The sequence below is a fragment of the Ictalurus punctatus genome, chromosome 1 (assembly GCF_001660625.3).
Source record: "Ictalurus punctatus breed USDA103 chromosome 1, Coco_2.0, whole genome shotgun sequence".
Taxonomy (NCBI): Eukaryota; Metazoa; Chordata; class Actinopteri; order Siluriformes; family Ictaluridae; genus Ictalurus; species Ictalurus punctatus.
In genome coordinates, this window is record NC_030416.2 from 9,999,068 (window position 1) to 10,026,249 (window position 27,182).

General features: G+C 37.6%; 2 protein-coding genes across 21 annotated transcripts in view; one reads left to right on the forward strand and one right to left on the reverse strand.

Moving 5' to 3' along the window:
- Positions 1–27,182, reverse strand: part of LOC108266079 (magnetosome-associated protein MamJ) — a 94,573-nt gene that overhangs the window by 11,890 nt on the left and 55,501 nt on the right. For 3 of the 12 annotated variants that reach the window (XR_008396482.1, XR_008396478.1, XR_008396480.1), the window contains exon 2: positions 1–319. This exon is cut by the window's left edge and continues 3,050 nt beyond it. The exons of 1 other annotated variant lie outside the window; for it this stretch is intronic. The gene's annotated coding sequence lies outside the window, so the exon portion shown is untranslated. Of the gene's footprint in view, positions 320–459; positions 1,011–2,299; positions 2,419–26,325; positions 26,407–27,182 lie in introns of those variants that run through there. 8 more of the 12 variants (XR_008396483.1, XR_008396479.1, XR_008396485.1 and 5 more) reach the window with 6 other exon arrangements.
- LOC108266026 (uncharacterized) lies at positions 1,027–27,159 on the forward strand. 9 transcript variants are annotated; one of them, XR_008396487.1, is made up of 9 exons: positions 1,269–2,426; positions 3,303–3,427; positions 3,527–3,625; positions 4,876–4,900; positions 5,030–5,080; positions 5,338–5,437; positions 5,542–5,578; positions 8,558–8,656; positions 12,117–12,226. XR_008396487.1 is itself a non-coding variant. In XM_053680443.1 (8 exons), exons 1-8 carry the CDS (start codon positions 10,038–10,040, stop codon positions 14,629–14,631), a joined length of 501 nt encoding a protein of 166 aa, XP_053536418.1. In that variant the 5' UTR covers positions 8,985–10,037; the 3' UTR covers positions 14,632–16,695. The 9 variants fall into 9 exon arrangements, 6 of the variants coding, with proteins under 6 accessions (XP_053536407.1, XP_017324458.1, XP_047010953.1 ...); XR_006982400.2 differs by lacking the exons at positions 1,269–2,426; positions 3,303–3,427; positions 3,527–3,625; ... (3 more) ...; positions 5,542–5,578; positions 8,558–8,656 and adding exons at positions 8,987–10,113; positions 12,346–12,444; positions 12,557–12,581; ... (3 more) ...; positions 19,505–19,646; positions 19,766–20,020; XM_053680443.1 differs by lacking the exons at positions 1,269–2,426; positions 3,303–3,427; positions 3,527–3,625; ... (3 more) ...; positions 5,542–5,578; positions 8,558–8,656 and adding exons at positions 8,985–10,113; positions 12,346–12,444; positions 12,557–12,581; ... (2 more) ...; positions 13,284–13,308; positions 14,620–16,695.

Below are 27,182 nucleotides of genomic sequence, written 5' to 3' on the forward strand. Positions count from 1 at the left end.
CTTTAGACGGGGCTTGACTTGGTGGGCCATCTCGTTGGCCTTTCTTGAATGTGGAGCGACGTCCTCAGCGGAGCAGGAAGGCGGAGCGACGTCCTCAGCGGAGCAGGAAGGCGGAGCGACGTCCTCAGCGGAGCAGGAAGGCGGAGCGACGTCCTCAGCGGAGCAGGAAGGCGGAGCGACGTCCTCAGCGGAGCAGGAGCGATGTCCTCAGTGGCACGGGAAAATGTAGCAATGTCCATATAGAACCTGGGTGTAGTGGCATCCACGGCAGAGTAGGTGGCTACTGTGGGATTTGATTGGCCTCCAACTCCATGACTCTCTGAAAGTAATCAGACATGGTATGTGTAAATGCTTTGCTGTATACCTACTGAATGTCCTACTGTACTCCAGGTTTATAGAGTAGTTTACTGCCAAACACACTATGTACACTACAGTAATGACTGTACTGCATAACCTTACCTGGATGTATTGGCGACGTAGTTCTTTGATGCGCTCACCGTTCCTTTCAAATGGAACTTTGTATAGTTGTTTCATTCGGACACTGTGTTTAGCTAGAGTCCACAAAATGGATGATATGCTGATTGCTGCAATGTTCCCAAAGACTGTGAACAATATGAACAGCTGTTCAATTTTACTTTAGCCTATAAGTTAGGTTTAGAACATGATGTTATTTGTCCTGACATACAGTGTGAAAGCATTTGTAAATTTGGCAGTAAAAAACCATTGTTTTGGTCGTGGTTGAGCTTGTGTGTAAAAGAAGTCCAAGTATTTTTAATTTGTGTTAACTGTCTGCATTTTGTGTCAAAGCAACAAGAAATGTGTTAATTGTATAGCTAACACAGACGGATTTTGAGCTAACTGTTTTAAGAGTTTAGGAAAACTATTAAAAGTATTGGAAAAATTGTCATAGCTAGTGTAAAAAAAAATGTAAACTGGTGCCCCATAGTTGCGTGTGTGTGTGTGTGTGTCTATGTCCTAGACAATTTGGTGCCTACCCCAAAAAATTTTTATACAAGACTCATTTCTCGTACGCAATAATAATACAATAGTATTCCCTTCAATAAATAATAAAATAAAACAATTAAAAATAATGATAAATAGCCATTGTGGATAGGCATAACCACAAAAATTAATATACACACACACTCACAAATTGACCTTATTATATGCTCAATACAAAGCAAGTGCTAAGATTTTTTTTTAAATATAAAAATAGAACATGTTCTTTGTTACTGCAAAACTACTAGCTAAAACATCATTGGTTTTGCTTTTAAATAGCTAGCTTCTTGCCTGCGAGCAGCAGTCTTACTAATAAGTAATAAATATTAGTAATAATCATCTTTATTCTGTAAATATATTAGGGTTGTGGCGCACGGTGGCTTAGTGGTTAGCACATTCGCCTCACACGTCGAGGGTTCGATTCCCGCCAGGGCCATGTGTGTGTGGAGTTTGCATGTTCTCCCTGTGCTGCGGGGGTTTCCCCCGGGTACTCCGGTTTCCTCCCCAGTCCAAAGACATGCATGGTAGGCTGATTGGAGTGTCTAAAGTGTCCGTAGTGTATGAATGGGTGTGTGAGTGTGTATGTGATTGTGCCCTGCAATGGACTGGCACCCTGTCCAGGGTGTACCCCACCTTGTGCCCGATGCTCCCTGGGATAGACTCCAGGTTTCCCGTGACCCTGAAGAAGGAGTAAGCGGTAGAGGATGGATGGATGGATTTATTAGGGTTGACTGCCTGGGGTGGGGTTTGTTGTTGGCACAAATTATCAGGGTATGTGACTTCATCAACTGAATAGATTTGAAATTTTAGTTACGCAAGTCAAACATCTATAACAGCATCTTATTATGGAAGCGCAAATCAGTCCGTGGTGCATAACCATTGGCTTTTTAAAGAGTTTGACAGAAGTCACACAATCCTGGTCTTCATTGTAAATCCATTATCTAAATCATTTAACATCATGACAAATGATATAGAAATTATAATGAGCGTACTTTTTTTTTGTTTTGTTTTTGTTTGTTTGTTTGTTTCATGCTTTTCCTCTTCTTCTTTTTTTCTGTTTTCGAAATTGACCTCTCGTTGGTGTTTGTCGCTTCATTTTGCATCTCAACTAACAATCTTGATTCCTACTGCCGGTAATACATCAGCAGAAAAAAATATTCCATAATGTCATCGTTATCGTCCATAATGCCGTTAAAAATAACCGAAGTTACTCATTATTGACACTAGAGGGCGCCAAACAGCCAAATATGGTGCCGCGTATATGCCGCTCCCTATAACGTTGAATTCGAGGCTTGCTTACCGGCTTTTACCACGAGAGAGCTGGTTGTGTTGGTTCCTGCTGTTGCGATTGAGGATGGCCTGTCTTCCATGTCTGCTCGCCGCGTTTCTCTTTCTACTCGTGGGCTGCCGTCTAACAAGTGCACTCTGTGAGTTTAACTTTATACCTGACTTTGTGTGGTAAAGTTACACGTGAAACCTGTCTCGATTTGTACCGATAGATATCCGGACCCGTACTCGTTCGTAAAAGATGTCGTTTATGATAGAAGTTCATGCATCTTTAGCCAGCCCGGATTAAGAATTCAGACGCCCCTGGGCACAATATCGTGCAGCCGCAAGACATTTAGAGTGGATCTATTTCTGTAAGTGCAATCACTCCCCTTAGCATTGATTTCTGATTGGTAATTAGCCATGCGCATTGATATGTGTCACTCTCTTCCTCTGGTTAATACACGAGTTATCTTTACCTCCGAGTGTCTCCTTTATTTCTCTCAAGTTGTAGTCTAATACAAAAACGCAACAGATGCCACATACCCCTAGCCGTTAATCACTTTATTATCAAACAGTCGTTTAAACAGACTTTATTTCCACTCTCCACAGCCTACACCACTGTAGACGTGGTGCGGGTCTTTTTTAATCTTGGGTGGCCCAACCAGACATTGCCCTCTGTTTTCGTATAAATTGTCTTGACGGAAACTGCTTTTAGCATAAAACCATATGTAGGATATGCTGATAGGCTACGTTATGGTCAGAAAATACCTACAGCGTTCAAATAATATACGAAGAAGCACGAGTTTATTATGCGCGTGCAAAAATTATGCGCGCGTCCACAGAAAACCTGAGAAGGACCGTTTGACAGAACCGTTTGGGTTCAGGCAGGTTCAGAGCAGAACTGATGGCGTGCAAATTATCTAAACTGAAATAATAATAATAATAATAATAATAATAATATGAATATGAATATGAATAATAATAATAATAATCACTGCCAATAATAAGTGCTAATCAGTGCCAAACTCTTCAAGTTTCAGACTGCTCTGTGGAACATAACACCACCTGTGACAGCATGGGCAAAGCTACTTTGGACACTAGTGCATTTTATGAGAAGTGTATACACTGTAGTGACTGTGATTGGAGTTTGAGGAGGAAGGTAAATACAAATGTTATATCCCTTTTTTAATTTGTACTCACCGTACTACGCCATACTAAGTAGTTTTTCTGTACTGTTTTCTTTTTTTCCCACTTGTAGGACGACAGCTTTATTGAAGAAATAAAACCATCTCTACATGTAGCCATCAACTGCAGCTTTCCTGAAATTCTCCTGAAGGTGCACTGTTTTAGCCCAAAGGTAGAGTGTCTAATACCATGATAATTCATACACCGATTAGACATAACATTAAAACCACTGATATGTGAAGTGAATAATATTGATTATCTAATTACAATGGCACCTGTTAAGGGATGGGATATATTAGGCACGAAGCAAACAGTCGATTTTCAAAGTTGATGTATTGGAAGCACTAAAAAATGGGCAAGCATAAGGATCTGAGCGACTTTGACAATTGCCGAATTGTGAAGGCTAGACGACTGGGTCAGAGCATCTCCAAAACAGCAGGTGTTCTGAGCTGTTCCCAGTATGCAGGGGTTAGTACCTACTAAAAGCAGTCCAAGGAAGGACATCCGGTGAACCAGCGACAGGGTCATGGACACCCAAGGCTCATTGATGTGCATGGGGAGTGAAGGCTAGCCCATCTGTTCTGATCCCACAGAAGAGATACTTTAGCACAAATTGTTGACAAAGTCAATGCTGCCTCCGATAGAAAGGTGTCAAAACACACAGTGCATCACAGCTTGCTGCATATGGGGCTGCACAGTCAAAGACAGGTCAGAATGCCCATGTTGACCCCTGAGCCTGTTAGCATCAGAACTAGACAGTGGTCTGATGAATCACCTTTCTTTTACATCATGTGGATGGCCAGGTGTGTGTGCATCACTTACATGGGGGAGAGCCAGCAGAGGCAGTGCAATGCTCTGGGCAATTTTCTGCTGGGAAACCTTGGGTCCTGGCATTCATGGGTGTTACTTTGACACTTACCACCTTTCTAAACATTGCTGCAGACCAAGTACACCCCTTCATGGCAAAAGTATTCCCTAATGGCAGTGGCCTCTTTCAGCAGGATAATGCTCCATGACACACTGCAAAAATAGGTAAGGAATGGTTTGAGGAACATGATAAAGCATTCAAGGTGTTGACTTGGAATTCAAATTAACCAGATCACAATACAATTAAACATCTGTGGGATGTGCTGGACAAACAATTCCGACCCATGGAGGCCCCACCTCACAACTTACAGGACTTAAAGACTCTGCCGCTAATGTCTTGGTACCAGATTACCAGATACCAAAGCACACCTTCAGAGGTCTTGGGAAGTCCATGCCTCGATGGTTCAGAGCTGTTTTGGTGGCGCAATATTAGGCAGGTGGTTTTAATGTTATGGCTGATCGGTGTAGCTACCTAGGTAAGTTGGATCAGTGCATCTCTCAGTTTTATTGACAAATTCCATTTATTAAATAGCTTTTGTGTTTTTCTTTTTTCAGTATGAGTTTCGGGCTTGCTTCAAGTGTGAGTACTTATCTAATCGCATCATACTTTTTTCAGAGGAATTAGACCACTGAAATGGGGAGATTTTTTTTTTTTTAATACCAAATATAGTTTTACATTATTTAATCATTCTTTTCTGATTTCCTGCAGTTTTCAATCAAACCAAGGGTGAAACCGGTACAGAAAGCATTAAGGAAGCATGTGGGTAAAACATAAAAATTAGCCAATCCATTTCATACCATTTTGCACTGTAATTTCAAGGTGTTTATTTTCTCAGTAATGCTAGACAGCTGCATGTCTACACCCTGTTTCTGTGACACATCTCACACTGTAAATTACAGTATATCTGTATCCACTGCCCTGTCATTCCCTATAGAAAATCACTCTAGAAAGCTGAAGATTCTGTTCCTTATTATCATTAATACCATGTTTTATGATTATTTTGCATGTCTTTTTAGCTAACCATCGAATTCGGAACTTTGTGATCATACCTGTGGTACTGTTTCTGGTGGTACTAGTTGTTTTAGCCATAATGCGTAAACGGAAAAGAATGAATAAGTGAGTATAACATGGTGACATTTTAAAGTAAGTGAATATGAATATGAATTATTTAAAGCCATTCACTCAGTTGGTAAATTTTGTAATTTATTATTTTTGCACAGTGATATTTTAAGCTAATCAGGCATGACCATTGCCAAGGTAAGAAATATTTTTTTAAGTATTCTTCTCTCCAAAAAATGCTGTTATGTGCTTTATTTGATATTCTTTGTTTCATAGTATCTAGATTTTTTTTTTTCTTTTCCGCCAGAAGCATGAAGCATGTTTGATGTCCTTGTTGCCCTCTTTTTTTCTTTCCTGTTTCTTTTTATACCTACTTTCCTTAGGATTTTCCCCATTTTTGTCCCCAAATTTGGTCATTTTCATATTCCAATCCAGCTCTCCAATATCATATGACAGTTACCAACATACACGTTTCCTGTGAGACATGTGGTGCCAGCCAACTGCCAACTTTTCAAGCTGCCATTCACGTCTGTCATTATGTTTTAAGTTTTTCATCTGGTACAGTCGCACAGCAGCCCGCATTCGGAAGTCAGCCTTGTCTGTGTCATGTCATTCACTAGTTACTGCAATTCAAAGCTCTGTCAGATATATGAAATTCACCTGCATGTATTTATAAGAATACATTAGTAAGAACACATAAATCCCTTTAAGATGTACAGCAATGAGCATTCTGAAGCCACACCAAGACATTGGCACTATTTTAAAGGAGCACAATGTGAATCTTAAAGAAGGTTTTCCCGTTATACAAATTTTGGGTCCAGACTTTTCTGTAAATACACTCCGACAGTTTTTCTTCTGATGGAGAAGCAAGATGTCTGATAAGGTTACTGTGAACCCAGCCCCCCGCCCCCAACTCTGTTTCCTGGTTCCTGCATTGGCACCTTTTTCTCTTTGTTTCATTGTTGACTTCTGTGCGGACAGCTGAAGCCCCTCACCATTTATAATAATAATAAACTTTATTTCTTAGAGTGTCTTTAAAAGCAGCTTCTCAAAGCATTGTACACGAGATAAGTAGTACACAGAAAAAAATGATAATAATAATAATAATAATAAAAGTAGACATCAGCAAGCAAATGCTAGTTTAATAAAGTATGTCTTGAGTTGAGCTTTAAATATATCAAAGGTCTGAGCTTCCCTAAGTTCAACAGGGAGAGAGTTCCAAAGAGAAGGAGCATAGACAGAAAAAGCCCCGTCACCCATAGATTTTAAGCAGGTTTGTGGAACAGTTAACAGATTACACTGTGAGGAGCACAGTCTGGGATTTTGGGTGTAAGGAGTTAATAAAGCAGATATGTAATGAGGAGCCAAGCCATATAATGCTTTGTATGTCAGCATCATAATTTTAAAATCAACACGGAACCTGAGCAGGAGCCAGTGCAAGGACTCCAGAACAGGAGTAATATGATTGTATTTCTTGGTCCCTGTCAGGATCCTGGCAGCAGAGTTTTGTACATATTGGAGCTTGTTGGTGTGGATTTAGAAACTCCAGCTAAAAGGGCATTACAGTAATCTATTCAAGTGACAACGAATGAGTTAATCGGTTTTTCAGCTACAGAGAAGTTCAGCATAGGGTGCAGTCTTGCTATACTTCTGAGGTGAAAAAAGGATGCTTTAACAGTGCTCTGAACAAAAGAATCAAATATAAGACTGATATTTTAAAAAATGACTCCAAGTTTCCTGATTATACTCTGAGTCTCTAGAACAGAGCCATCAACAAACAGAGACAGCACCCAGATGAAGCCCCCTGACTAGATCACATGCTGTCTTGATTGTTTTATATTCTTTGTCACACTGTTCTTCTGTTTCTGTTTGCATATTTTACAAATATGACTTGATATCTGTTCAGGGCTACTCTAAATAAATATGTTTAAATAGCATTTATGTTTTTGTATTGTGTTACACGTAAATTCATTAGAATGAAATGCTTTTGGTGAAATGATTGATGTTGTTTTCCTATTGTTTTGGTGACACTTTAAGGCTTGAGTGTGAACGAAGCAAGCTGATAAAATACTGTTAATTAAAATAGCATGCGACTCTGAATTTGAAGAAATAATTTACAACCTTAAACATGTAAATTAGACCATATACTGTAAATTATTTCTTCAAATTCAGAGTCGCATGCTATTTTAATTAACAGTATTTTATCAGCTTGCTTCGTTCACACTCAAGATTTAAAGTGTCACCAAGAGAATGGGTAAACAACATCAATCATTTCACCAAAAGCATTTCATTGTGATGAATTTATGTTTGAGATACAACTATATTTAAATTACAACATTTATTTTCTGAGAAAAATTGCCTTTCAAACACTTGCGGTATCTTTGCAGCGTGGTATTTCCCGCATTTATAGCCTGCTGCGCGCGCATGCACTGGCATTAATATGAACCATTTTAGGGGTGGTCAAATTTGTACTGACATTTTCTTTTCAGATAGACCAGCTGCCCATTGTATCATAATCTATACTTGAAAATAACATATGATCATGAAAACTATGTCAGTCTTTATACCAGTCTTTATTCATGGCCTACTGACACACAGGCTTATCAGAAATCTCGCCCTTACAGTTTCCTCTAAACGCTGACCTAACAAACCACTTGGATTAAAGCTCTTTTCCGAGGGAGACATGGCCAATAAAGCATACCAGCATGCTTTTGGAATGTGGGCAGAACCGGATAGTCCTAAAATAGAAGAGTTCTCTGCTCACATTAAAAAAAAAACATATTTATCATTTTCTAGAAATGACAAAAAAAAATAGAACCATAAAGCTGAGAACTTCTCTGCTTATGTCATTATGTCCCATTTCAGGTGTTGGTGTTCACAGGGCATTTAGGGCAGAATGGATAAGAACAGAGCTAATAGGGTGCAGTGGGGTTACGTGTATCACAGAAATAGCACAAATGAACACAATTAATATATTGCCTGGTTATATAAAATGAGAACCTGAAGTGGAAAGATTGCAAGTGGAGTTTTAGAGACACGGTAAATACAAATGTTATCTACCCCATTTGTTAAAGTAAGCTAAAACATTTAAAATTCTACTGTAATGATAAATGCCATACTGACTATCTAAGTTCTTGTGTTTTCTTTATCTTGTTTTGTTTTTTTTTCCACTTGTAGGAGTATCCAGTTCTTAAACTACTAACACCATCTCCAAATGTGTCTGTCCAATGCTCCTTGCCTGAAATTCGCTTGAAGGTGCACTGTACCAGCCCAAAGGTAAGATAGTGTAATAGCATGTTTATTTTATTTCATCTAGACCAGTGTTTCCTGGTCACCCAGGGGTGCAGTCTGAGGAGAGCAGGGGTGTCGTGAAAAAATCCTTCAAATCCTTCAATCCTCCTTTCTCTAATGCTAAAATGTGTAGAAAACATGGTAAATATCTGATGTCTGAAATAATAACGCAGACACACACGCATAACAATAATAATTTTAAAAAATGATACATAACAAAACATAATCCTTCCCTCGCTCTCGCTGACCTGTCGAAAGCACGTCAATGTCAGCTGCACGTCAGAAATCACGTCAGTCTGCATAACGTACGCGTGTTTTATTCTAAAAAATTAGCGTGTGACGATGGCTGTGTAGTGCAAAAGAATATGGACAGATTTCTTAAAAGAAAAGCTCCAGATGCTTCTGGACCATGAACTTCATCCTCAGGTAGCTAAAGCCTTTCGCCTCCACTGACTGCGCGCGCACCTCCACAAACGAACGATGCGTTTATACTTCACTTCAAAGAATCATATACGAATCATATAAAACCCATTAACCCTTGAGATCATCACTTCAGACATTACAGCACAGCTATAACCACGAGAACATGATTAAAACGAAATGGATCAACCTCAATTTATTTTATTTTATTCGTTTCATTAAGATTTTTTTAAACATGGACCTTCACTCGCATTAAATAGACTTATTATTATTGAGCTATCATAGGCTCATTTTGTAAATGTTAGCAATAACTGTAAACAAAAAGTGGGAGCTTCCTGCAGATGTCATTTCTCACGTTTACAAAATCAGGTGTCATTATGTTCGCCCATCAGTGTAAACGTCTCTACGTATAAAGACAGAAGAATGAGGTTTAATCACTGTCTGATGGAGTAGTGTAGTGACTGTGTTTATTTGTGAAGATTGAAAACATGGTGCACTCCAGAAAACTTTCCGCTTTGGCTTTATTCTTTCAGCAGTATGTACAAAGCAAATCGAAATGACTATTTTTAAAAAAGCTTTCCATGTTTTTTTTTTGCCATCTGGATATCTCTATGGTCCCTCATAGATGAATCATAACGATGCCTGTACAATCGGACCTTTCAGCAAGAGTCAACTCCAAGTCACTCACTTCATAGCCGTGCGAACTGGCACGGAACGCCTGCACTCCAGCTCGACCTGCCCACCGCAGTGACGTCAATTTATCCGCACTGTGACTTGCGCTATTGCGGACGCGTCGAGTAATAGCCCAGGTTTAACGCTAACGGTTTCTTTCAAAATGTTCAAACGGTGCTGTGACTGAAAAAGGCTGGGAAACACTGTTCTATGACAGGCTTTTTGCTTCTCTTTTCTTTGCTCGGCGGTAATCAGCGCTACAGTAGCTACAGAAATGTCTCCAGCCGGCTGTTTTATTTGGCTCTTTATTCTTTTACTCCTGGGACGCCGCGGCGTTCTAACTTTGCAGAGTAAGTATTTATTTTCACCGATAATTTCATTGACTTTGTGTCCGCTGGTAATCCTGACCCGTTTTTGTAATGATAGAAATCACGTCCCTGCTGACACATTAAAGTGCCGGCCTCTTCAAACAGAAATGATTTTAGTGCGTCATAATCGTCCGCGGTTGCGTGTGCTCGTGCTCGTTTTGGCAGTTCATTTGGATTGTTCGTTCATTCATTTATCTTCAGACTAATTCATCGATTGATAGTTGTAGTTTACTGTAAAAGAAGTGAATTCATTGCTCTTTAGTAACCGATTTGTCCTGATTGCGTTCGCGGTGGGTTCCAGAGGTTTATCCTCCCTCATCAAACTGTCCTAAGTTTACAGGTCTCTGTAAAAAATAAATAAATAAATAACAGGAAATAAATAAACTAGCAGCGTTTTGTGCGATTTTGTCTACGCTATTACTAATATATTTTGATAAAATGCCTCCTTCAATAAAATATACAGGTATCATATTTTATAGGGTAATTTGCCTTGTCGGGAAATGCTTAGAACTCTGGGTAGCATATTTTGCTAAGTTGTGTTATGATCTGAAAATGCCTCTAGCATTAAAATAGTATACTATTTTACTATATGGCCAAAATTATGTGGGCACCTGACCATTACACATATATGTGCTTGATGGAGAACAGTATGGAGTCCTGCAATGCAGGACTGTCTGGGTTAAAAAATGTCTGGGTTACTGATTGGAAAGTCAGGGGTTCAAGCCCCAGCACTGCCAAGCTGCCACTGTTGGGCCCTTGAGCAAGGACCTTAACCTCCTCTGCTCCAGGGGCACCATATCATGGCTGACCCTGTGCTCTGTCCCCAGCTTCCTGACAGGCTGGGGTATGCAAAGAAAACAATTTCACTGTGCTCTACTGTATATGTGAACAATAAAGACTCATTATATTGTGTGTCTGTGGAAATTTTTGCCCAAAAGATTATGAGGTTGGGCACTTATGCTCACAATCGATGGTCCAGTTCACCCCAAAGGTGTTCAGTGGGGTTAAGGTCAGAGCTCTGTGGAGGCCACTGGAGTTTCTCCTCAACACACATGTCAAACCATGACTTTATGGGCCTCACTTTGTGCACAGGGCATAGCCATGTTGGAACAGGAAAGGGCCTTCCATAACTGTTAGCATAATGTTGGAAGCATACAATTGTCTACAATGTATTTGTATGCTGTAGCATTGACATTACCATTCACTACATCTAAGAGGCTGAGCCCAAACCCTGAAAAATAATACCAGACCATTATCCTTCCTCTACCAAACTTTCCTGTTGCACTATGCGTTCTGGTAGGTAGCATTCACCTGGCATCTGCCAAACTCAGATTCGTTCATCAGACTGCCAGATAGTGAAGCACGATTCATCATGCCAGAGAACATATTTCCACTGCTCCAGAGTCCAGTGACAGTGTGATTTACAGTTGACACATAGAATTGCGCAAAGTGAGCTTGTGTGCCAACACAGTTCTTGTGCTGATGTTGCTTAAGAAAGTAGTTTGGAACTCTGTTGTGAGTGATGCAGCAGAGAATAGGAGTTTTTATGTACTTCAGCTCTTTTCAACCCCTCTTCAATGCGCATACCAGCATGTTTTTGGGATGTGGTCAGAATCCAGAGAACCTGAAGGAAACCCACATAGACATGCTGTCCTAAGTTAGAAGAGTTCTCTGCTCACATAAAAAACATATTTGTCATTTTCTAGAAATGACAAAAAAAATAGAACCATAAAGCTGAGAACATCTCTGCTTATGTCATTATGTCCCATTTCAGGTGTTGGTGTTCACAGGGCATTTAGGGCAGAATGGATAAGAACAGAGCTAATTGTGTGCAGTGGGGTTACGTGTATAACAGAAATAGCACAAACGAACACAATTAATATATTGCTTGGTTATATAAAATGAGAACCTGAACACCTTCAAAAACATTTACACATTGATTGTACTTAGTTGTTGCTAAAAATGCTAATCTGCTCGGGTTTTAGATTGCTCTGAGCTGCACAACATCACCTGTGATCGCATGGGTAATGCCATGTTGAACACTAGTGAGATTTACCTGATGAGGAACGACTGCATGTGGAGTTTTAGAGACACGGTAAATACAAATGTTATGTACCCCATTTGTTAAAGTAAGCTAAAACATTTAAAATTCTACTGTAATGATAATGATCTACGTTCATGTGTTTTCTTTATCTTGGTTTCTTTTACTTGTAGGAGGATAAAGTTCTTGAACTACTAACACCATCTCCAAATGTGTCTGTCCAATGTACCTTGCATGAAATTCGCTTGAAGGTGCACTGTATCACCCCAAAGGTAAAATAGTGTAATGGCATGTTTATTTTATTTCATCTAGACAATTTGCATAAAAAATGCCTCTCAGTGTTATTTACAAATTTCGCTGATTTAATTTGTGTTCTTTCTTTAGTATGAGTATTGGGCTTGCTACAATCGTGAGTACCCTTCTACTCCAGTTCTATCTTTTTCTGAGGAACATCACACCTCAAATATGGAGGAAAAAAATGACCAAATGCTTGTTTTACATGCTTTAATCAATCTCTTCTGACTTCCTGCAGTTACTAATCAAACTAACAGTCAAACCGGTGCGCCAAGTCCTCATGGAACATGTGAGTAGAACATAAATATATATATATAAGACCTTACATTTTGTACTTGGGAAATTTATGGTGATTATTTTCTGAGATATGCTGGACAGCTGCAAGTCTATACCTTTTCCACATTCATTTGGCACCCGGTCTCTGTGACACATATCACATTGTAAATTACGATACGTATTATCTATATCAATTGCATTGTCATTAATTGTAGAACATATGTTTTTCTCGAGAAAGCTGACTAAAGATTTTGTTCCTTATTATCCTTTATATACCACATTTTATGATTATTTTGCATGTCTTTTTAGCCAAGCATAGAGTGCGTGAGTTGGTGATCATAGCTGTGGCTCTGTTTCTGATGGCGCTGGTTGGTCTTGTCATTGTTTCAAAAAAGGACAAAAAGGCTACTGTGTGAGTATATAATGGTGACATTTTTATGTTAGTGAATGTATGATTTAAATCCATTCACTCAGCAGTTAAAATTGTTTGCCATTTATTATTTTGCCCAGTGATGTTCATACAGTTACTTTTTCCATACAGTAAAACATACCTGGCCACTGCCCAGGTAAGAAGTATGCTTTAGCAGCTGTCCACAAAAATCTACCTTATTTGATCTGCATAAAAAAATGTAAAAAATTATATATATATATATATATATATATATATATATATATATATATAATGTGTGTGTGTGTGTGTGTGTGTGTGTGTGTAATAATTTGATTTAGAGTCCTACTAAAGAAACATACAAACATTATCCGTTTATCAATCTCACATTATTTTGCTTATTATTATTATAAGCATGTTTTCTCGAAACATAAAGTGAAAGCAAGATACATTTACAGCATTCACCCTCACCCAGAGTATCTTACAGCGGTTGAGGGATAAAGAGTTGCAGTGGTAGCTTGGCAGTTCTGAGGTTTGAACTCATGATCTTCTGGGCACAAGTCCAAGAACTTCTACTTGCCCATTGTTAGAGTGTAATTGTTTTCAACTCAGACTTGTTCAAAGGACAGCTACATCTAGTATCACCCACATATTTGAGAAAATATTGCATATTCTATACTATATGTATACATGAAGGGTGTAACTTCACTTTAACATTTAATTTATCTAACAACTAACATCTACTTTTCAGTATTTTCTTCAGTATATGAAAGTGCAGTTTTTTTGTTTGTCTCTTTGCAGAAATATGACCTTTATTGTTAAGATAATGATCCAAAATTGTGCATACATAAGATCCACAATTATAACACCATATTATAACACCATAACACCACATTAACACTATTTTTAAATGAACACAATGTGGATTTTGAAACAATGGTACCGATTTTGATCCCTATGTATTTATTAATTTGGGGGGTTTCCAAGGATTTTTGCCAGACCGCTGACAATTCATCAGTAAATACACTCAGAATGTTTTCTTTCTAACAGAGGAGCAGGATGTTTATTATCCAACACTGGCATTCTTTCAGGTCAAGAGAGAAAATTTATGTATCAAATATTGGAGAATAGTGAGAATAGTGTGGATTATAATCCATGAAGTGACAAACAGGATCACTTAAAACACATATGAAAATCCATTTGATAAAATTCAAAGCAAACACATGATAAAGAGTCCCAGTTTCAAGTGCTTGGCCTTGTGCAGCTTTAATGATGTGACCTGAAATGACAAAATTAGTCTTGTGTTACATAATTTTTATAAATAAATATGAGGTAACACATAGGCCAAATTTCCTTAGTCATTCATAACAATGTGTAAGACCAAGGAATATAGCTGTGATGTGCAGCAAAAGGTTGTTGAGCTTCACACAATGGGAAGGGGCTATAAGAAAATAGTATAAGCATTGAAAATGTCTATTTCTACCGTCAGGGCAATAATTAAGAAGTTCCAGTCAACTGGAAATGTTATGAATCAACCTGGAAGAGGACGCATGTCTGTATTGCCTCAATGCACTGTGAAGAGGATGGTCTGAATGGCCAAAAAATCTCCAAGGATCACTGGAGAATATATATATATATATATATTCTCAATACAAGCAAACAGCTGTAATAGGGCTTGCTCATAGTTCTGTGGTAGCACACTGTAGAATGAACACATACTATCACACCACAGTCTGTTATAAGGATATGAAGGAATCTTTTTTTATTGGAACTCCTTCATTTCCTGTTCTGATATGAATATGAAAGATTAAAAGAATAATAATAATAATAATAATAATAATAATAATAATAATAAATGTAAAAAAATTTTTTAAAAAACAGCACTTGAGTTGTTTTTGTTGAGCTGTTACTAGCACACAGGTTGAGCCTCTCTAAACTCGAAGTAGCAGATGACTCACTCACAGTCTGAGGATGTTACACTCCTGTTTCACGCTGCCTGCAAGCCTTCATTGTGTGTTTACATAGCCTTGAAAATAGGGTCAAATCTGATTATGTCCTTTTGGGTATACAGTACAGAGACATTGTGAAAAAGTGTGATGCTCTTGAAAGTTTATTTTAGAAAGGGGGGAAAAATGGGCAACAAGGTTGCCAGCTGTATGTCAAAATCTGGCAGAGCAACAGTGCACTTGAGGAACTGACACAAGCAATAGAGGAAGTCATGTGTTTTAATAGAGGAAAATTGTGTGCTTTAATGGGTGTCTGAGATAAAGAGCTTTGAGTGGGTGGAAGAGTAACCAGTGAAGGAAATAAATGAATTAACTTGCATTTACACTCACTGTGTCAGTACCTTAGCACAGGGGTTCCCAAACTTTTCCAGGGCAAGGCCCCCCAAATGGCATTAACATTTCACTGAGGCCCCCCTTTTGCAAGATGTCTTTAAAACACAGTGAAAATACAGACTTCTGAATATATCCCACTTTTTTATTAATAATTACATCTTACATCTTTACATTACATTTGGAATTGATTGTGTGTGTGGTTGTCTGAGATTGAGAAACAGAAAACATACTAGTGGGAGGGATGGGCACACCAAATTATTGAGGCCCCCCGGGTTCCCCCTGGCAGCCCCCAAGGGGACCGTGGCCTCCACTTTGAAAAACCCCTGCCTTAGCATTCTCTACAACTTTAGTTCATGAAGGAGAGGGGGAGCACACAGACACACACACACATCTTTCCATACAAACAAATACATTGTGATCTCAGCACAATTTGATTGGACTTTGAGGACATATAAAAGCTGAACCTAACTAGAGATGATCTGAGAAACAGGCAGGAATAACAAAAGCACATGTTTATTATGACACTCAAAAATAAGCCTGGGTGGAAGCTGTTGTCACTAAACAGGCTCAGGTTGTTTCAACAACATGAGGAATCAGGTCTTAATTATTCATAATCATATTTTTTTTTCAGTTTTTCTTTATTTATTTTTTGTATTTTTGTGGCATTATCATGTAATATATAATATATAATATACTAATACATATATGAGTGTAGTCATGAGATTCAGCTGTTTGTGAAACAATGGCTTCTCATCATTGGAATTGTCATAGACTGTATGAAAACTCTATTGAATACTATAGGTTGAGCATGCTTACCCAAAACTACAAGTAAAAGTTGTACTGTAGTAAAAGTCTCAGTATGCAATTACAGTGGAAAATACAGTGAATAGAGCTTTCAACCACAGGAAGAACACAAAATCACTCAATACTCTTTCCCAGTAGGTTTGCAGCTGAGCTAATTAATATAGTATTGTTTGCACTTATAGAGTCCTACTAAAGAAACATACAAACATTATCCGTTTATCAATCTCACATTATTTTGCTTATTATTATTATAAGCATGGTTTCTCGAAACATAAAGTGAAAGCAAGATACATTTACAGCATTCACCCTCACCCAGAGTATCTTACAGCGGTTGAGGGATAAAGAGTTGCAGTGGTAGCTTGGCAGTTCTGAGGTTTGAACTCAGCAAACAGCTGTAATAGGGCTTGCTCATAGTTCTGTGGTAGCACACTGTAGAATGAACACATACTATCACACCACAGTCTGTTATAAGGATATGAAGGAATCTTTTTTTATTGGAACTCCTTCATTTCCTGTTCTGATATGAATATGAAAGATTAAAAGAATAATAATAATAATAATAATAATAATAATAATAAATGTAAAAAAAAATTTAAAAACAGCACTTTGAGTTGTTTTTGTTGAGCTGTTACTAGCACACAGGTTGAGCCTCACTAAACTCGAAGTAGCAGATGACTCACTCACAGTCTGAGGATGTTACACTCCTGTTTCACGCTGCCTGCCTTGTGTGTTTACATAGCCTTATGCTCTGCCACTTTTTAAAGACATGTCCTGAGGTGCACTCTGTAGTTTCATTTTTGTTTTTTTGTTTTTCTCTTGCTCAGACAGTTACCAAGGGCAACCAGGAGATCCATTTTGTAACAGATATTTTGTGGGCAGCCATTTTGTGGACTTGATTGTTAACCATATACAGTAAACACAAAATCAAACATATATAATATAGTGTGTGTGTGTGTGTGTGATTTGTGGTGAAGAGACCCTATCCCAGAGTGCTAATCAACAACGTCCAATGGATCCATGTTCCAGTCTTAGTGAATCTGACGGTGTGGTCTCCAGATTTGGATGAACGGTGTCAGGGTTAGGGTCTAACCCTAGGTATAAAGACCTCTCGCCAACAGCATTCTTGACGTATCATGGTGCTATAGCAACGAGCTTATCCACAGACCACCGAACAGAAGATCTACAAGTAAGTCATCCCAGGAAAACTACCTTCAGGCAGATGTTATTCGGGTTTGTGGAGAGGGTACTTGGAGTCATCTGGAAGAATCTGGGAATATCCAGTAGGATTAGTGCCCAAGAACTCTGCAAGAATGAACTCAAGCTTAAGGCCTTAGTGGGGCTGCAGGTTTTCAAACAGTAGATTATCTACATGAGGGACTACAGGAAGATGAAGTGACTGTACAGGATGGTCACACCACCCCATCTGCCCAATCTTTCATCTCTAATAAAAAAAAAGGCTTTTAATAATATGCAACTACGACCCTCCTTGATTACTTCTTCTCTGTCACTTCTCTATCCTTGTCAATTGTAGTCTTTTTAGAAGTATGTCCACCTAGCACCTAGCACACAGGCTTTCGTTTTATGGAGTTTTCAGGGATGCTTGCCACATTGTCATGGCAACAGTTTGTCCCAGGTTCAATTCAATTCAATTCAATTTGATTTGTATAGCGCTTTTTACAATAGACATTGTCTCAAAGCAGCTTTACAGAAATATCAACACGGTATACAGATATTAAAGGTGCGAATTTATCCCAACTGAGCAAGCCACTGAGCGGCGACGGTAGCGAGGAAAAACTCCCTAAGATGTTTTAAGAGGAAGAAACCTTGAGAGGAACCCGACTCAGAAGGGAACCTGTCCTCATCTGGGTAACAACAGTTAGTGTGAAAAAGTTCATTATGGATTTATATGAAGTCTGTATGGCATTAGGAGCAGCCGTAGTCCCAGCAGTCTGGAATTAAAGAAGATTTGAGCTCCATCCAGAGGCAGAAAGGATCTGGATCTCTAGTATCTCCATAAATTCGTGTGGGGCTCGGCGAAAGGAGAGAGGGAGAAAAAAGATAATTATGACTGCGAAGTAGTAGAACAGAATCTAGTCAGGGTAGGCTTGAGTAAACAAATATGTTTTAAGCCTAGACTTAAACACTGAGACTGTGTCTGAGTCCCGAACACTAATAGGAAGACTGTTCAATAACTGTGAGGCTCTATAAGAGAAAGCTCTTCCCCTGCTGTAGCCTTCACTATTCGAGGTACCGTCAAATAGCCTGCATCTTTTGACCTAAGTAGGCGTGGCGGATCATATAAAACCAAAAGGTCGCTTAGATATTGTGGCGCGAGAACATTTAGTGCTTTATAGGTTAATAAAAGTATTTTATAATTAATGCGAGATTTTACTGAGAGCCAATGCAGTATTGATAATATCGGTGTGATATGGTCGTATCTTCTAGTTCTAGTTAGGACTCTAGCAGCTGCATTCAGGACTAACTGGAGTTTGTTTATATTCCTACTGGAACATCCAGACAGTAAGGCATTACAGTAATCTAATCTAGAGGTGATGAATGCATGAACTAGTATTTCCGCATCATGTAGTGACAATATGTTTCTTATTTCAGAAATATTTCTGAGATATTGCAGGTCAGCTTATGTCAGAGTTTGTTGGAAAATCATACCACACTGCTCAGACATTCCATGACAAACGCCAGCTAAATATGTTCAGTTGTTGAAAACAACCGCCGCCCAGCGGCAACAGAGGCATGAATTGGCATGAGTCAGCGTCTTTTGGTGCAGTGTGAATCAAGCTTTAGGCATCTTCAGGCAGACTGCATTTCCCACTGTGTTTCTTACACTGGCTCCTTAATCAATTTACAGACAAGTCAAAGTGTATTATTGGCAGAAAAACGTTTTTTTTAACTAAATTTTTATCTTATTTTAATTAGCAGAATTTATCCACAGAAACACCTGGGGGTAGGGGTTCCAGGTTCTCCATAATAAACACATCGTGCATGTCCTTCCAGCACTTCTAACTTAAAGTGAAGGCATTACATGATGGCAAAACTGCTCTATATTATTATGTTAACATTATTCACATTATTGACAGTCATGCAGTAATGATTTTAGTTTATCTCGAGTAGCCAATACCAGGGTTCTGTGTCTCTATGCATGTTGTTCTGTGCCCCACGGTGTAAAATAAGTGTGTGTGTGTGTGTGTGGTCAACATTGTATGACCCCGTCAGGCTATGTGGACAGGTCCAGAGTTCCGCATAAATAACACAAACGTTCGCTCTCTGCTGCTGAAGTCTTTGGTTGGAATGAAAACCTGCACCCACACCGGCCCTTTGCGGATAAGATTGGGCACCCTTGATATAAACATTTACAGTGAGTGTGTACAGAACAGTGCGTTTCTGATGGCAAAATGAATCTAATCCAAAAATCCCTGCTTGCATTCATTTGTAATCGTAAACCTAATATTTGTCTCTCTGTTTTCATTTCCACAGAAAATCATCAACTGCCCTTGTAAGTGCGATGCTAAAATCTTTCTCTTGATCCTAAACAGAAATTAATAATTTACATTATTGTATAACATAGACCAAATGGTGCTGGCCTAGAAATAAAAAAAAAAGGATTTGGCGAAAAGTTAATACGGTCCACTGCCTCATTTCATTCAATTTTGAAAAAAGCAATATCAAAACCCAGTAGTATCGATTACTCAAATGTTTCTGACTAGAGCAGTAATTACTAGAATTCACAGGGGACCTGTAGTGCAGCATTCAAACTGCTACTGTGTTATACTCTATACGGCCTATCTGCTGCGTTCAATATGAGTCAGACTAGCGTATAAAATTATTCAGAAGTGTGTATCAGCCACAGTGATTAACTTCATAACCCAACGTGTAGAGATCTATAAATATTATGAAAAAACAAAAGCGTGAAGATAATTAGATGGGAAACTAAAGACATGTTCTTAGCATAGCCTACAAGATATAATTCTGTGTGAGTTCTTAAATCTCTTTCTTACCATTATATTTGTTTACATTAATGACATTTTTTTTTTAAGTAGTGGATTAGTCATATCGTATCCATAATATCCATCGTTTTGTCTCGTTTTTTTAAATAGGTTCTCTTTATCTACCTTTAGGGCTTATGTGAAATTCTGATGTTATAGGTCATATTTATGCAGATGTATAGAAAATTCCAAAGGGTTCACAAACTTTCAAGCACCACTGTAACATTTGACTTCAAATATGAACGGGACGCCAATTCCACCGGAGCACCTTTAACGGGAATGCACAAATCAAGGTGCTGTAAAGTGAGTGAGGCTTCTTCATGATCTGTTTCCTCGCCCATCGGACTCGTGCTTGTGTGCCGATATTCAGTCTAATCACACTCTTGCTCGTGCTTTTGTATCCGTTTTGTTAGGATAAAATAATTATAACAATTCTCAAAACTCGACAACGCAACTGTACGTTATGACACCTACCAAAGACAGTGAAATTTATTTCTTTTTCTCGAGCTGTTGCATGTTAGATGTGCTGCTGTAGGGATAAATAATAATAATAATAATAATAATAATAATAATAATAGTTGTTGTTGTTAATAATAACATGTAATTAATTAATTAATTAATAATAATAATAACAATAATAATAATTATTATTATTGTTATTATTATTGTTGTTGTTGTTGTTGTTGTTGTTGTTGTTGTTGTTGTTATAGAAGGGGGCTTTAGTAAGCCCGTTATCCAATTGCATTTAAGAAGGAAAATTCATTAAGAAAAACTCAAAATAAACATATTCAGAAAATTTTGTAGGAAAAACATGATTAAACCTTCTTTTTTTTTTTTTTTACTAAAACGGTTTAGTTTGTGTCGACAAAATTTGCTGTAGTAAAACTATTACCCTTTCTCTCTTTTTTGTCCGAATAAGACTAAAAATAAATAAGGCTAATTCGTTTTATTCGAAATGAATACTAGAGTACAGCACTGTACAGCAATGAGCTTCAGGGAAGCATTTCCCTTTAAGACTAAGAGCCCGTATAGGAAACAATCACTATCAGTCATCCAGTTTCTTTAAACTCATTTAACTCATGATATTTTGGTACATGTTTGTGTCATCAGTAAATATGTAGTTTTTTGTTGGAAAATGTGGAACAGGAGGATTTAGAGGAGCTCAGATCACTACTCGATCAATAGAGAGATGTACAGCATTATCTCAGGACATACACAGGCAGAGCACTGGGCTAGGATTTCCTAGGAGAAATTGGGCTGCTGTGAATTCATGACATCATGAGGATCTGGCTGGAAAGTACCTATTAACCATGAAACACTAGAAACCATAAAAGCAAACAAAATTAGTGAAGGAGGGAATGACACACTAAAATTTCTACCAAATAACTTAGGAGGGAACATTTTTGCTGATATATTTTCCCTTTTAAGAAATAAGTCTGTATATCTTCTTATCAATGTACACAGAGAAATTTATTGGTCTGTATACCAAATTTCACACTGTGGTGAATTTTTGTACATCTTGCCATTTCCTTATCGCATCCATCTCTGCTCTGTACATAACCTGGCCTCTCAGTTACAAAAGTGCTCAGTTACAAAAGTGCTTACAAAAGTCGTTCTTTGTCATTAACCACTGCCGAAGTTCAATTACAATACTCAGTTGTTAGTTGCTGAGTCATTACTTGGTGTGCGGCCATCACTGTTTTCTTAACTACAACATCTTGTACTCTTTCACACAATTAACGTTTTTTTTCATTTTGGAAGCCATTTGCCTCTGACCACATCCTGTGTGCATCCTGTAGCACAGCAAGCAAATGCTAAAGGTCAAAAAGGTCCCTAGTTACATTGTAAGCTCAGGTTGAAACTCTGTGTGTGGAGTTTCTCTTCTGTGGCCTTGGATGTGAATGAGTGTGTTAATGTGTGTGTTCATGGTCACCTCCAATGGACTGGCATCCTATACAGCGTATATTACCAGTGTTCCTATGACAGGCTCCTAGCCCTAACCAGGATAAAGTGGTTACTGAAGAGGAATGAACGATGAAAAGAGAGAATCCAGACTCACTACACTGTGCTACACTGTGATTGAAGGTGCACCTTTTGTTACTGTTATTTAATTTATAATAGATTACTTTGGAAAGCATAAAGAGAGGTGTCAGGAAAACAGAAGCTCTGAGAATATCCTGTTGAGTTTGAATATAAGTCAATGGGACGAATTAGCAAAGTCTGGGATGGTTTTATAATGCCCTTTTGGGAATATCTTTATAGCGCAGTTACTACACAGATATAATGTTATTTGACTCGTATAAAGATCCACTTAAATACATTTTATTTGTATATAAACAGTTTTGGGCCACTAATTTGATAGGTCGAGCTGCTTTTCAAGACTGCTTGTATTTCATATAACCACAGCGTAAGGTTTCATTGTGTGTATATCCACTCCCCTGTGTTCACCGTGTGAATTTCACCGTTACTAGTACAGTAGCGTTAGCAGCAGCATCTGTGGACATGGCAAACCATACTTCTCAGGAATATACAATGGTGCTTGAAAGTTTGTGAACCCTTTAGAATTTTCTATATTTCTGCATGAATATGACCTAAAACATCGTCGGATTTTTTCCTAAAAGTAGATAAAGAGAACCAATTTAAACAAACGAGACAAAAATAGGCTATTATACTTGGTCATTTATTAAGGAAATAAATAAATAAATAAATAAATAAATAAATAAATAAATAAATGTAATAGTCTATTTTTGTCTCGCTTGTTTAAATAGGTACTTTCAGGGCGTATGTGAAATTCTGATGTTATAGGTCATATTTATGCAGATGTATAGAAAATTCCAAAGGGTTCACAAACTTTCAAGCACCACTGTAACATTTGACTTCAAATATGAACGGGACGCCAATTCCACCGGAGCACCTTTAACGGGAATGCACAAATCAAGGTGCTGTAAAGTGAGTGAGGCTTCTTCATGATCTGTTTCCTCGCCCATCGGACTCGTGCTTGTGTGCCGATCTTCAGTCTAATCACACTCTTGCTCGTGCTTTTGTATCCGTTTTGTTAGGATAAAATAATTATAACAATTCTCAAAACTCGACAACGCAACTGTACGTTATGACACCTACCAAAGACAGTGAAATTTATTTCTTTTTCTCGAGCTGTTGCATGTTAGATGTGCTGCTGTAGGGATAAATAATAATAATAATAATAATAATAATAATAATAATAATAATAATAATAATAATAATAATAATAATAATAAAAGTTGTTGTTAATAATAATTTATTATTATTATTATTATTATTATTATTATTATTATTATTATTATTATTATTACAGAAGGAGGCTTTAGTAAGCCCGTTATCCAATTCCATTTAAGAAGGAAAATTCATTAAGAAAAACTCAAAATAATCATATTGAGAAAATTTTGGAGGAAAAACAAGATTAAACCTTTTTTTTACTAAAACGGTTTAGTTTGTGTCGACAAAATTTGCTGTAGTAAATCTATTACTTCTTCTCTCTTTTTTGTCTAAATAAGACTAAAAATAAATAAGGCTAATTCGTTTTATTCGAATTGAACACTACTATTGGAGTAAGCACTGTACAGCAATGAGTTTCAGGGAAGCATTGCACTAACCTAACGAAACATTTATTAGAGTTCATGTGACAAAAACAAAAAGTCGCATTTTATATTTGTATTTTCAATAGGCCTACAATTAATATTACTGGAAGGAATAATAATAAAAAATACTCTAACTGACTCAAGCCAAGTATTAATTCCAGCCAGTTGGTCTACAACAGATCATGATCTGTTGGGGGACGAATTTACGTTTTATTAAACATGCCCCGCGTATTTTCCGACCCTGATTGATAGCCTACGTTTGGGTGATCCCTTGTGTTGCGTCACCACCTGTAAAGATCTGAGAGTATTTCCCTTTAAGACTAAGAGAGGCGCGTGATCGCGTGATCTGCGCTCCCCCAGGTCCTAGTGCCTTTAGTTTTAAGATGCGATGGAATCGAACCGTTGATGGGAAAAAAAAGAAAATATATTGGCTGATGTATTGATTTGCTTAGGGGGGGCTAATGAATATTGTGGGAGACCCCCCCCCCTTAAAAAAACAAAAAACATTGTGAGTGAAGGCCCACATACTGTATGGGTGTGATGGATGGTCAGGTGTCCACAAACATTTGGCCACATGGAGTATTATAATATAATATATCCTAGTGACGTCCTCGCCCCTAACTAAATAAAATAATATTCTTTCAAAATAATCAATATGAAGATATTCATTGTACACTTTTTTAAATAATGGCCCTATGAACTTGAGTCCATTTCATTTGAAAATTGTAATGATTATTAGAGTAATGATATAATTGTATAGTAATTAGAAAGTGCAAATTGCCTGCATCTCAAATCTTTTGTTTTTATTCATGTCCCAATATTGTATTATCATTGGTTATTACCCTATTTTCCCATTGTGAATATTGATATTGTGATATTGTCTTATCATTCATTTCTTCAAGTCATCTAAGTGCGAGTCGTATTTGCCTTTTTCCATTTTCATGTTTTCTGGTTTGGGCCCTCGCTTGTTTTTCTGGCTTTCTGAATATTGACATTAACCCTGTCTGACTGAGGATCCTCTGCTGTCTGGATCTGTGGCGATGATTATGGAAAATATTTATTAAGCGTAATCAATATGTGTAACTAACATCTGAATACGTTAATGAAGTGTATTCAATATGTGTAACTAACATTTGGATATGTTAATGAAGTGTATTCAATATGTGTAACCAACATTAAGAATTATTACTTAAGCATACTCGTATAATCAATGTATAGTCAACAGTTAGAAGCATAATCTAAATCCACAGAACAATGTTTGATCAAGTTATATTCTGAGTGGATTTAAGTTGGATGAACTCTGGTGTCTTACTGTACAATAAAAGTTCTTCTGTATCAGCTGGCACTTTTCTGCACAGCAATAAATTGGCATTAGACATTCGCTTTTGTGGGTGAATAACTTTGAAGCCAGGTGCCGGTTAGGGAGTTGGAAGAGGGCTTCAGGAAAGCAGTGTGGTTCAAGGACAGGACACAAGCCTGAGTGAAACATTCTTCTTGTAAAAAGAAAGAATCCAAAACCTCGCGAAACGAGAAAAACCACTAACTGCGCATGCTCCACAAATTTAAGATAACACATAGACATGAATAATTAATTAAGGCAATAGGGATTGGTTTGTTCCTAGAAAGAAAAGGTGAATGCCCCGCCTAGGGATAATTTTACTGTTTCCAAAAAGTATATAAAGACATGTTTGTGTATGTATAATTCGGACTCTCTGCGGACTGTCACACTTTATTGGTTTTCAATAAAGTTCATTTACTTCTGACATCTACTAAACTCTCTGTCTCTGAAGTTTTTGACTTAGGCTAAAAAGGCTGATTTTATCCACGACATGATTTTTATTTTATTTTTTTACCCTGCGTCCTGTCATTTCACCTTCGTTAGGCCTACATGTTCAGAGTTCATATAGTTTATTTATTTATTTATTTTTTTAAATCTTCATACAGAGTTTTATTATACTTATTTCCATATGAAATTGTCGGATTATTGGGACGTTTTCATAATGAGGACATAATTATGTAGGACAGTAGGGGGAAGATACTGAGACTCCTGCACAGTAAAATCCCTAGTGTTGAATTAACACCCACAGTGTTTATATGAGTCCAATGGATTTATGTAAACACGGGTGGGGGGGTGGGGGGGGGGGATAACTGCAGATTAATTCAGCAAGTTGGCTAAATTTCCCATTACATTTTTATTCCCATTACATTATTATCATTTACGGATTATATAAATACAGAGTTTATTTAACGACTTTCCTGTATTTGATGATAATGTAATGTAGACCTACAATCACTGCCTTTTTGACAGTCGGCATCTGATTATAAACTGAACAGGCTTGTACAGCAGTGAATTTCTGTTAAAGCATCGCATTAACAAAACACTAATCAGAGATCACGTGATATAATTTATATATAATAAAAAAAAAATACTCACACTGACTCCACCTGATGTTTGTGGTGTTGTCGTGTGGTGAAATTAGACTTCTGCATAGCCAAATAATTCCAGCCGGTAGATCTACATCAGATCATTGCTGATTAGTACATTACGATAATAAATAAACCTCATGAGACAGGTCTAAATCAGAGATGTGTATTATTAGCTGTGAATCTAGATGCTGTGCTAAATAGCATCTAATATTCGAATAAATAGTATCTTAATACTAAAAAGCAGTCAAATCTCCGGGTTATTACTGTGAACTTTACAGTTAGCATTATTAAACAAAACTGTCCTGCTTCACTGCTTGTTCTGTCGTTTTGTATAAAGTAAATCATACAGAGCCATGCTTTAGACACGTTTCCAAGGCTACGTTATACACGTTATATGACACTACAGGTAAGTCGTCCAAAAGAAAGCCAGAATCATACACTGCCTGGTGAAAAGAAAAGGATTTATATAAGCAAATACTTAAGAGCATGATTGAATGATTGAGTGATTCTATGATTGAACTCTATGATTGGATCATAATTGCAGTTATTAATATGTTTAACTGGCAACTGTTAGCTACAGTGTGTAGCTTCTCATTTCTTCAACAGCCATGTTGGAAGATATCCCGTGGTCCTGGAAGGGGCAACGAAAGCAACGAAAACAACTAAGACGATTGCTGAAATCCCTGGAATTGAGTTAAGAACTGTTCATGTTCAGTGCTACTTCAAAGAAATATGTTTAACTCTTGGTTAGTGATCATTGTGAAATATAGGGCTACTTAATAGACGTAAGATTAGTTTCATAATAGTAATATTAGATAACAAAATACATTATTATTATTATTATTATTATTATGATTATGATTA

Coding starts and splice junctions, on each gene's coding strand:
- LOC108266026 (XM_017468969.3), top strand. CDS start 10,038: ATGTCTCCAGCCGGCTGTTTTATTTGGCTCTTTATTCTTTTACTCCTG. Junction 12,227..12,345: donor TGTGGAGTTTTAGAGACACG/GTAAATACAAAT, acceptor TTTTACTTGTAG/GAGGATAAAGTTCTTGAACT. Junction 12,445..12,556: donor TGCACTGTATCACCCCAAAG/GTAAAATAGTGT, acceptor TTCTTTCTTTAG/TATGAGTATTGGGCTTGCTA.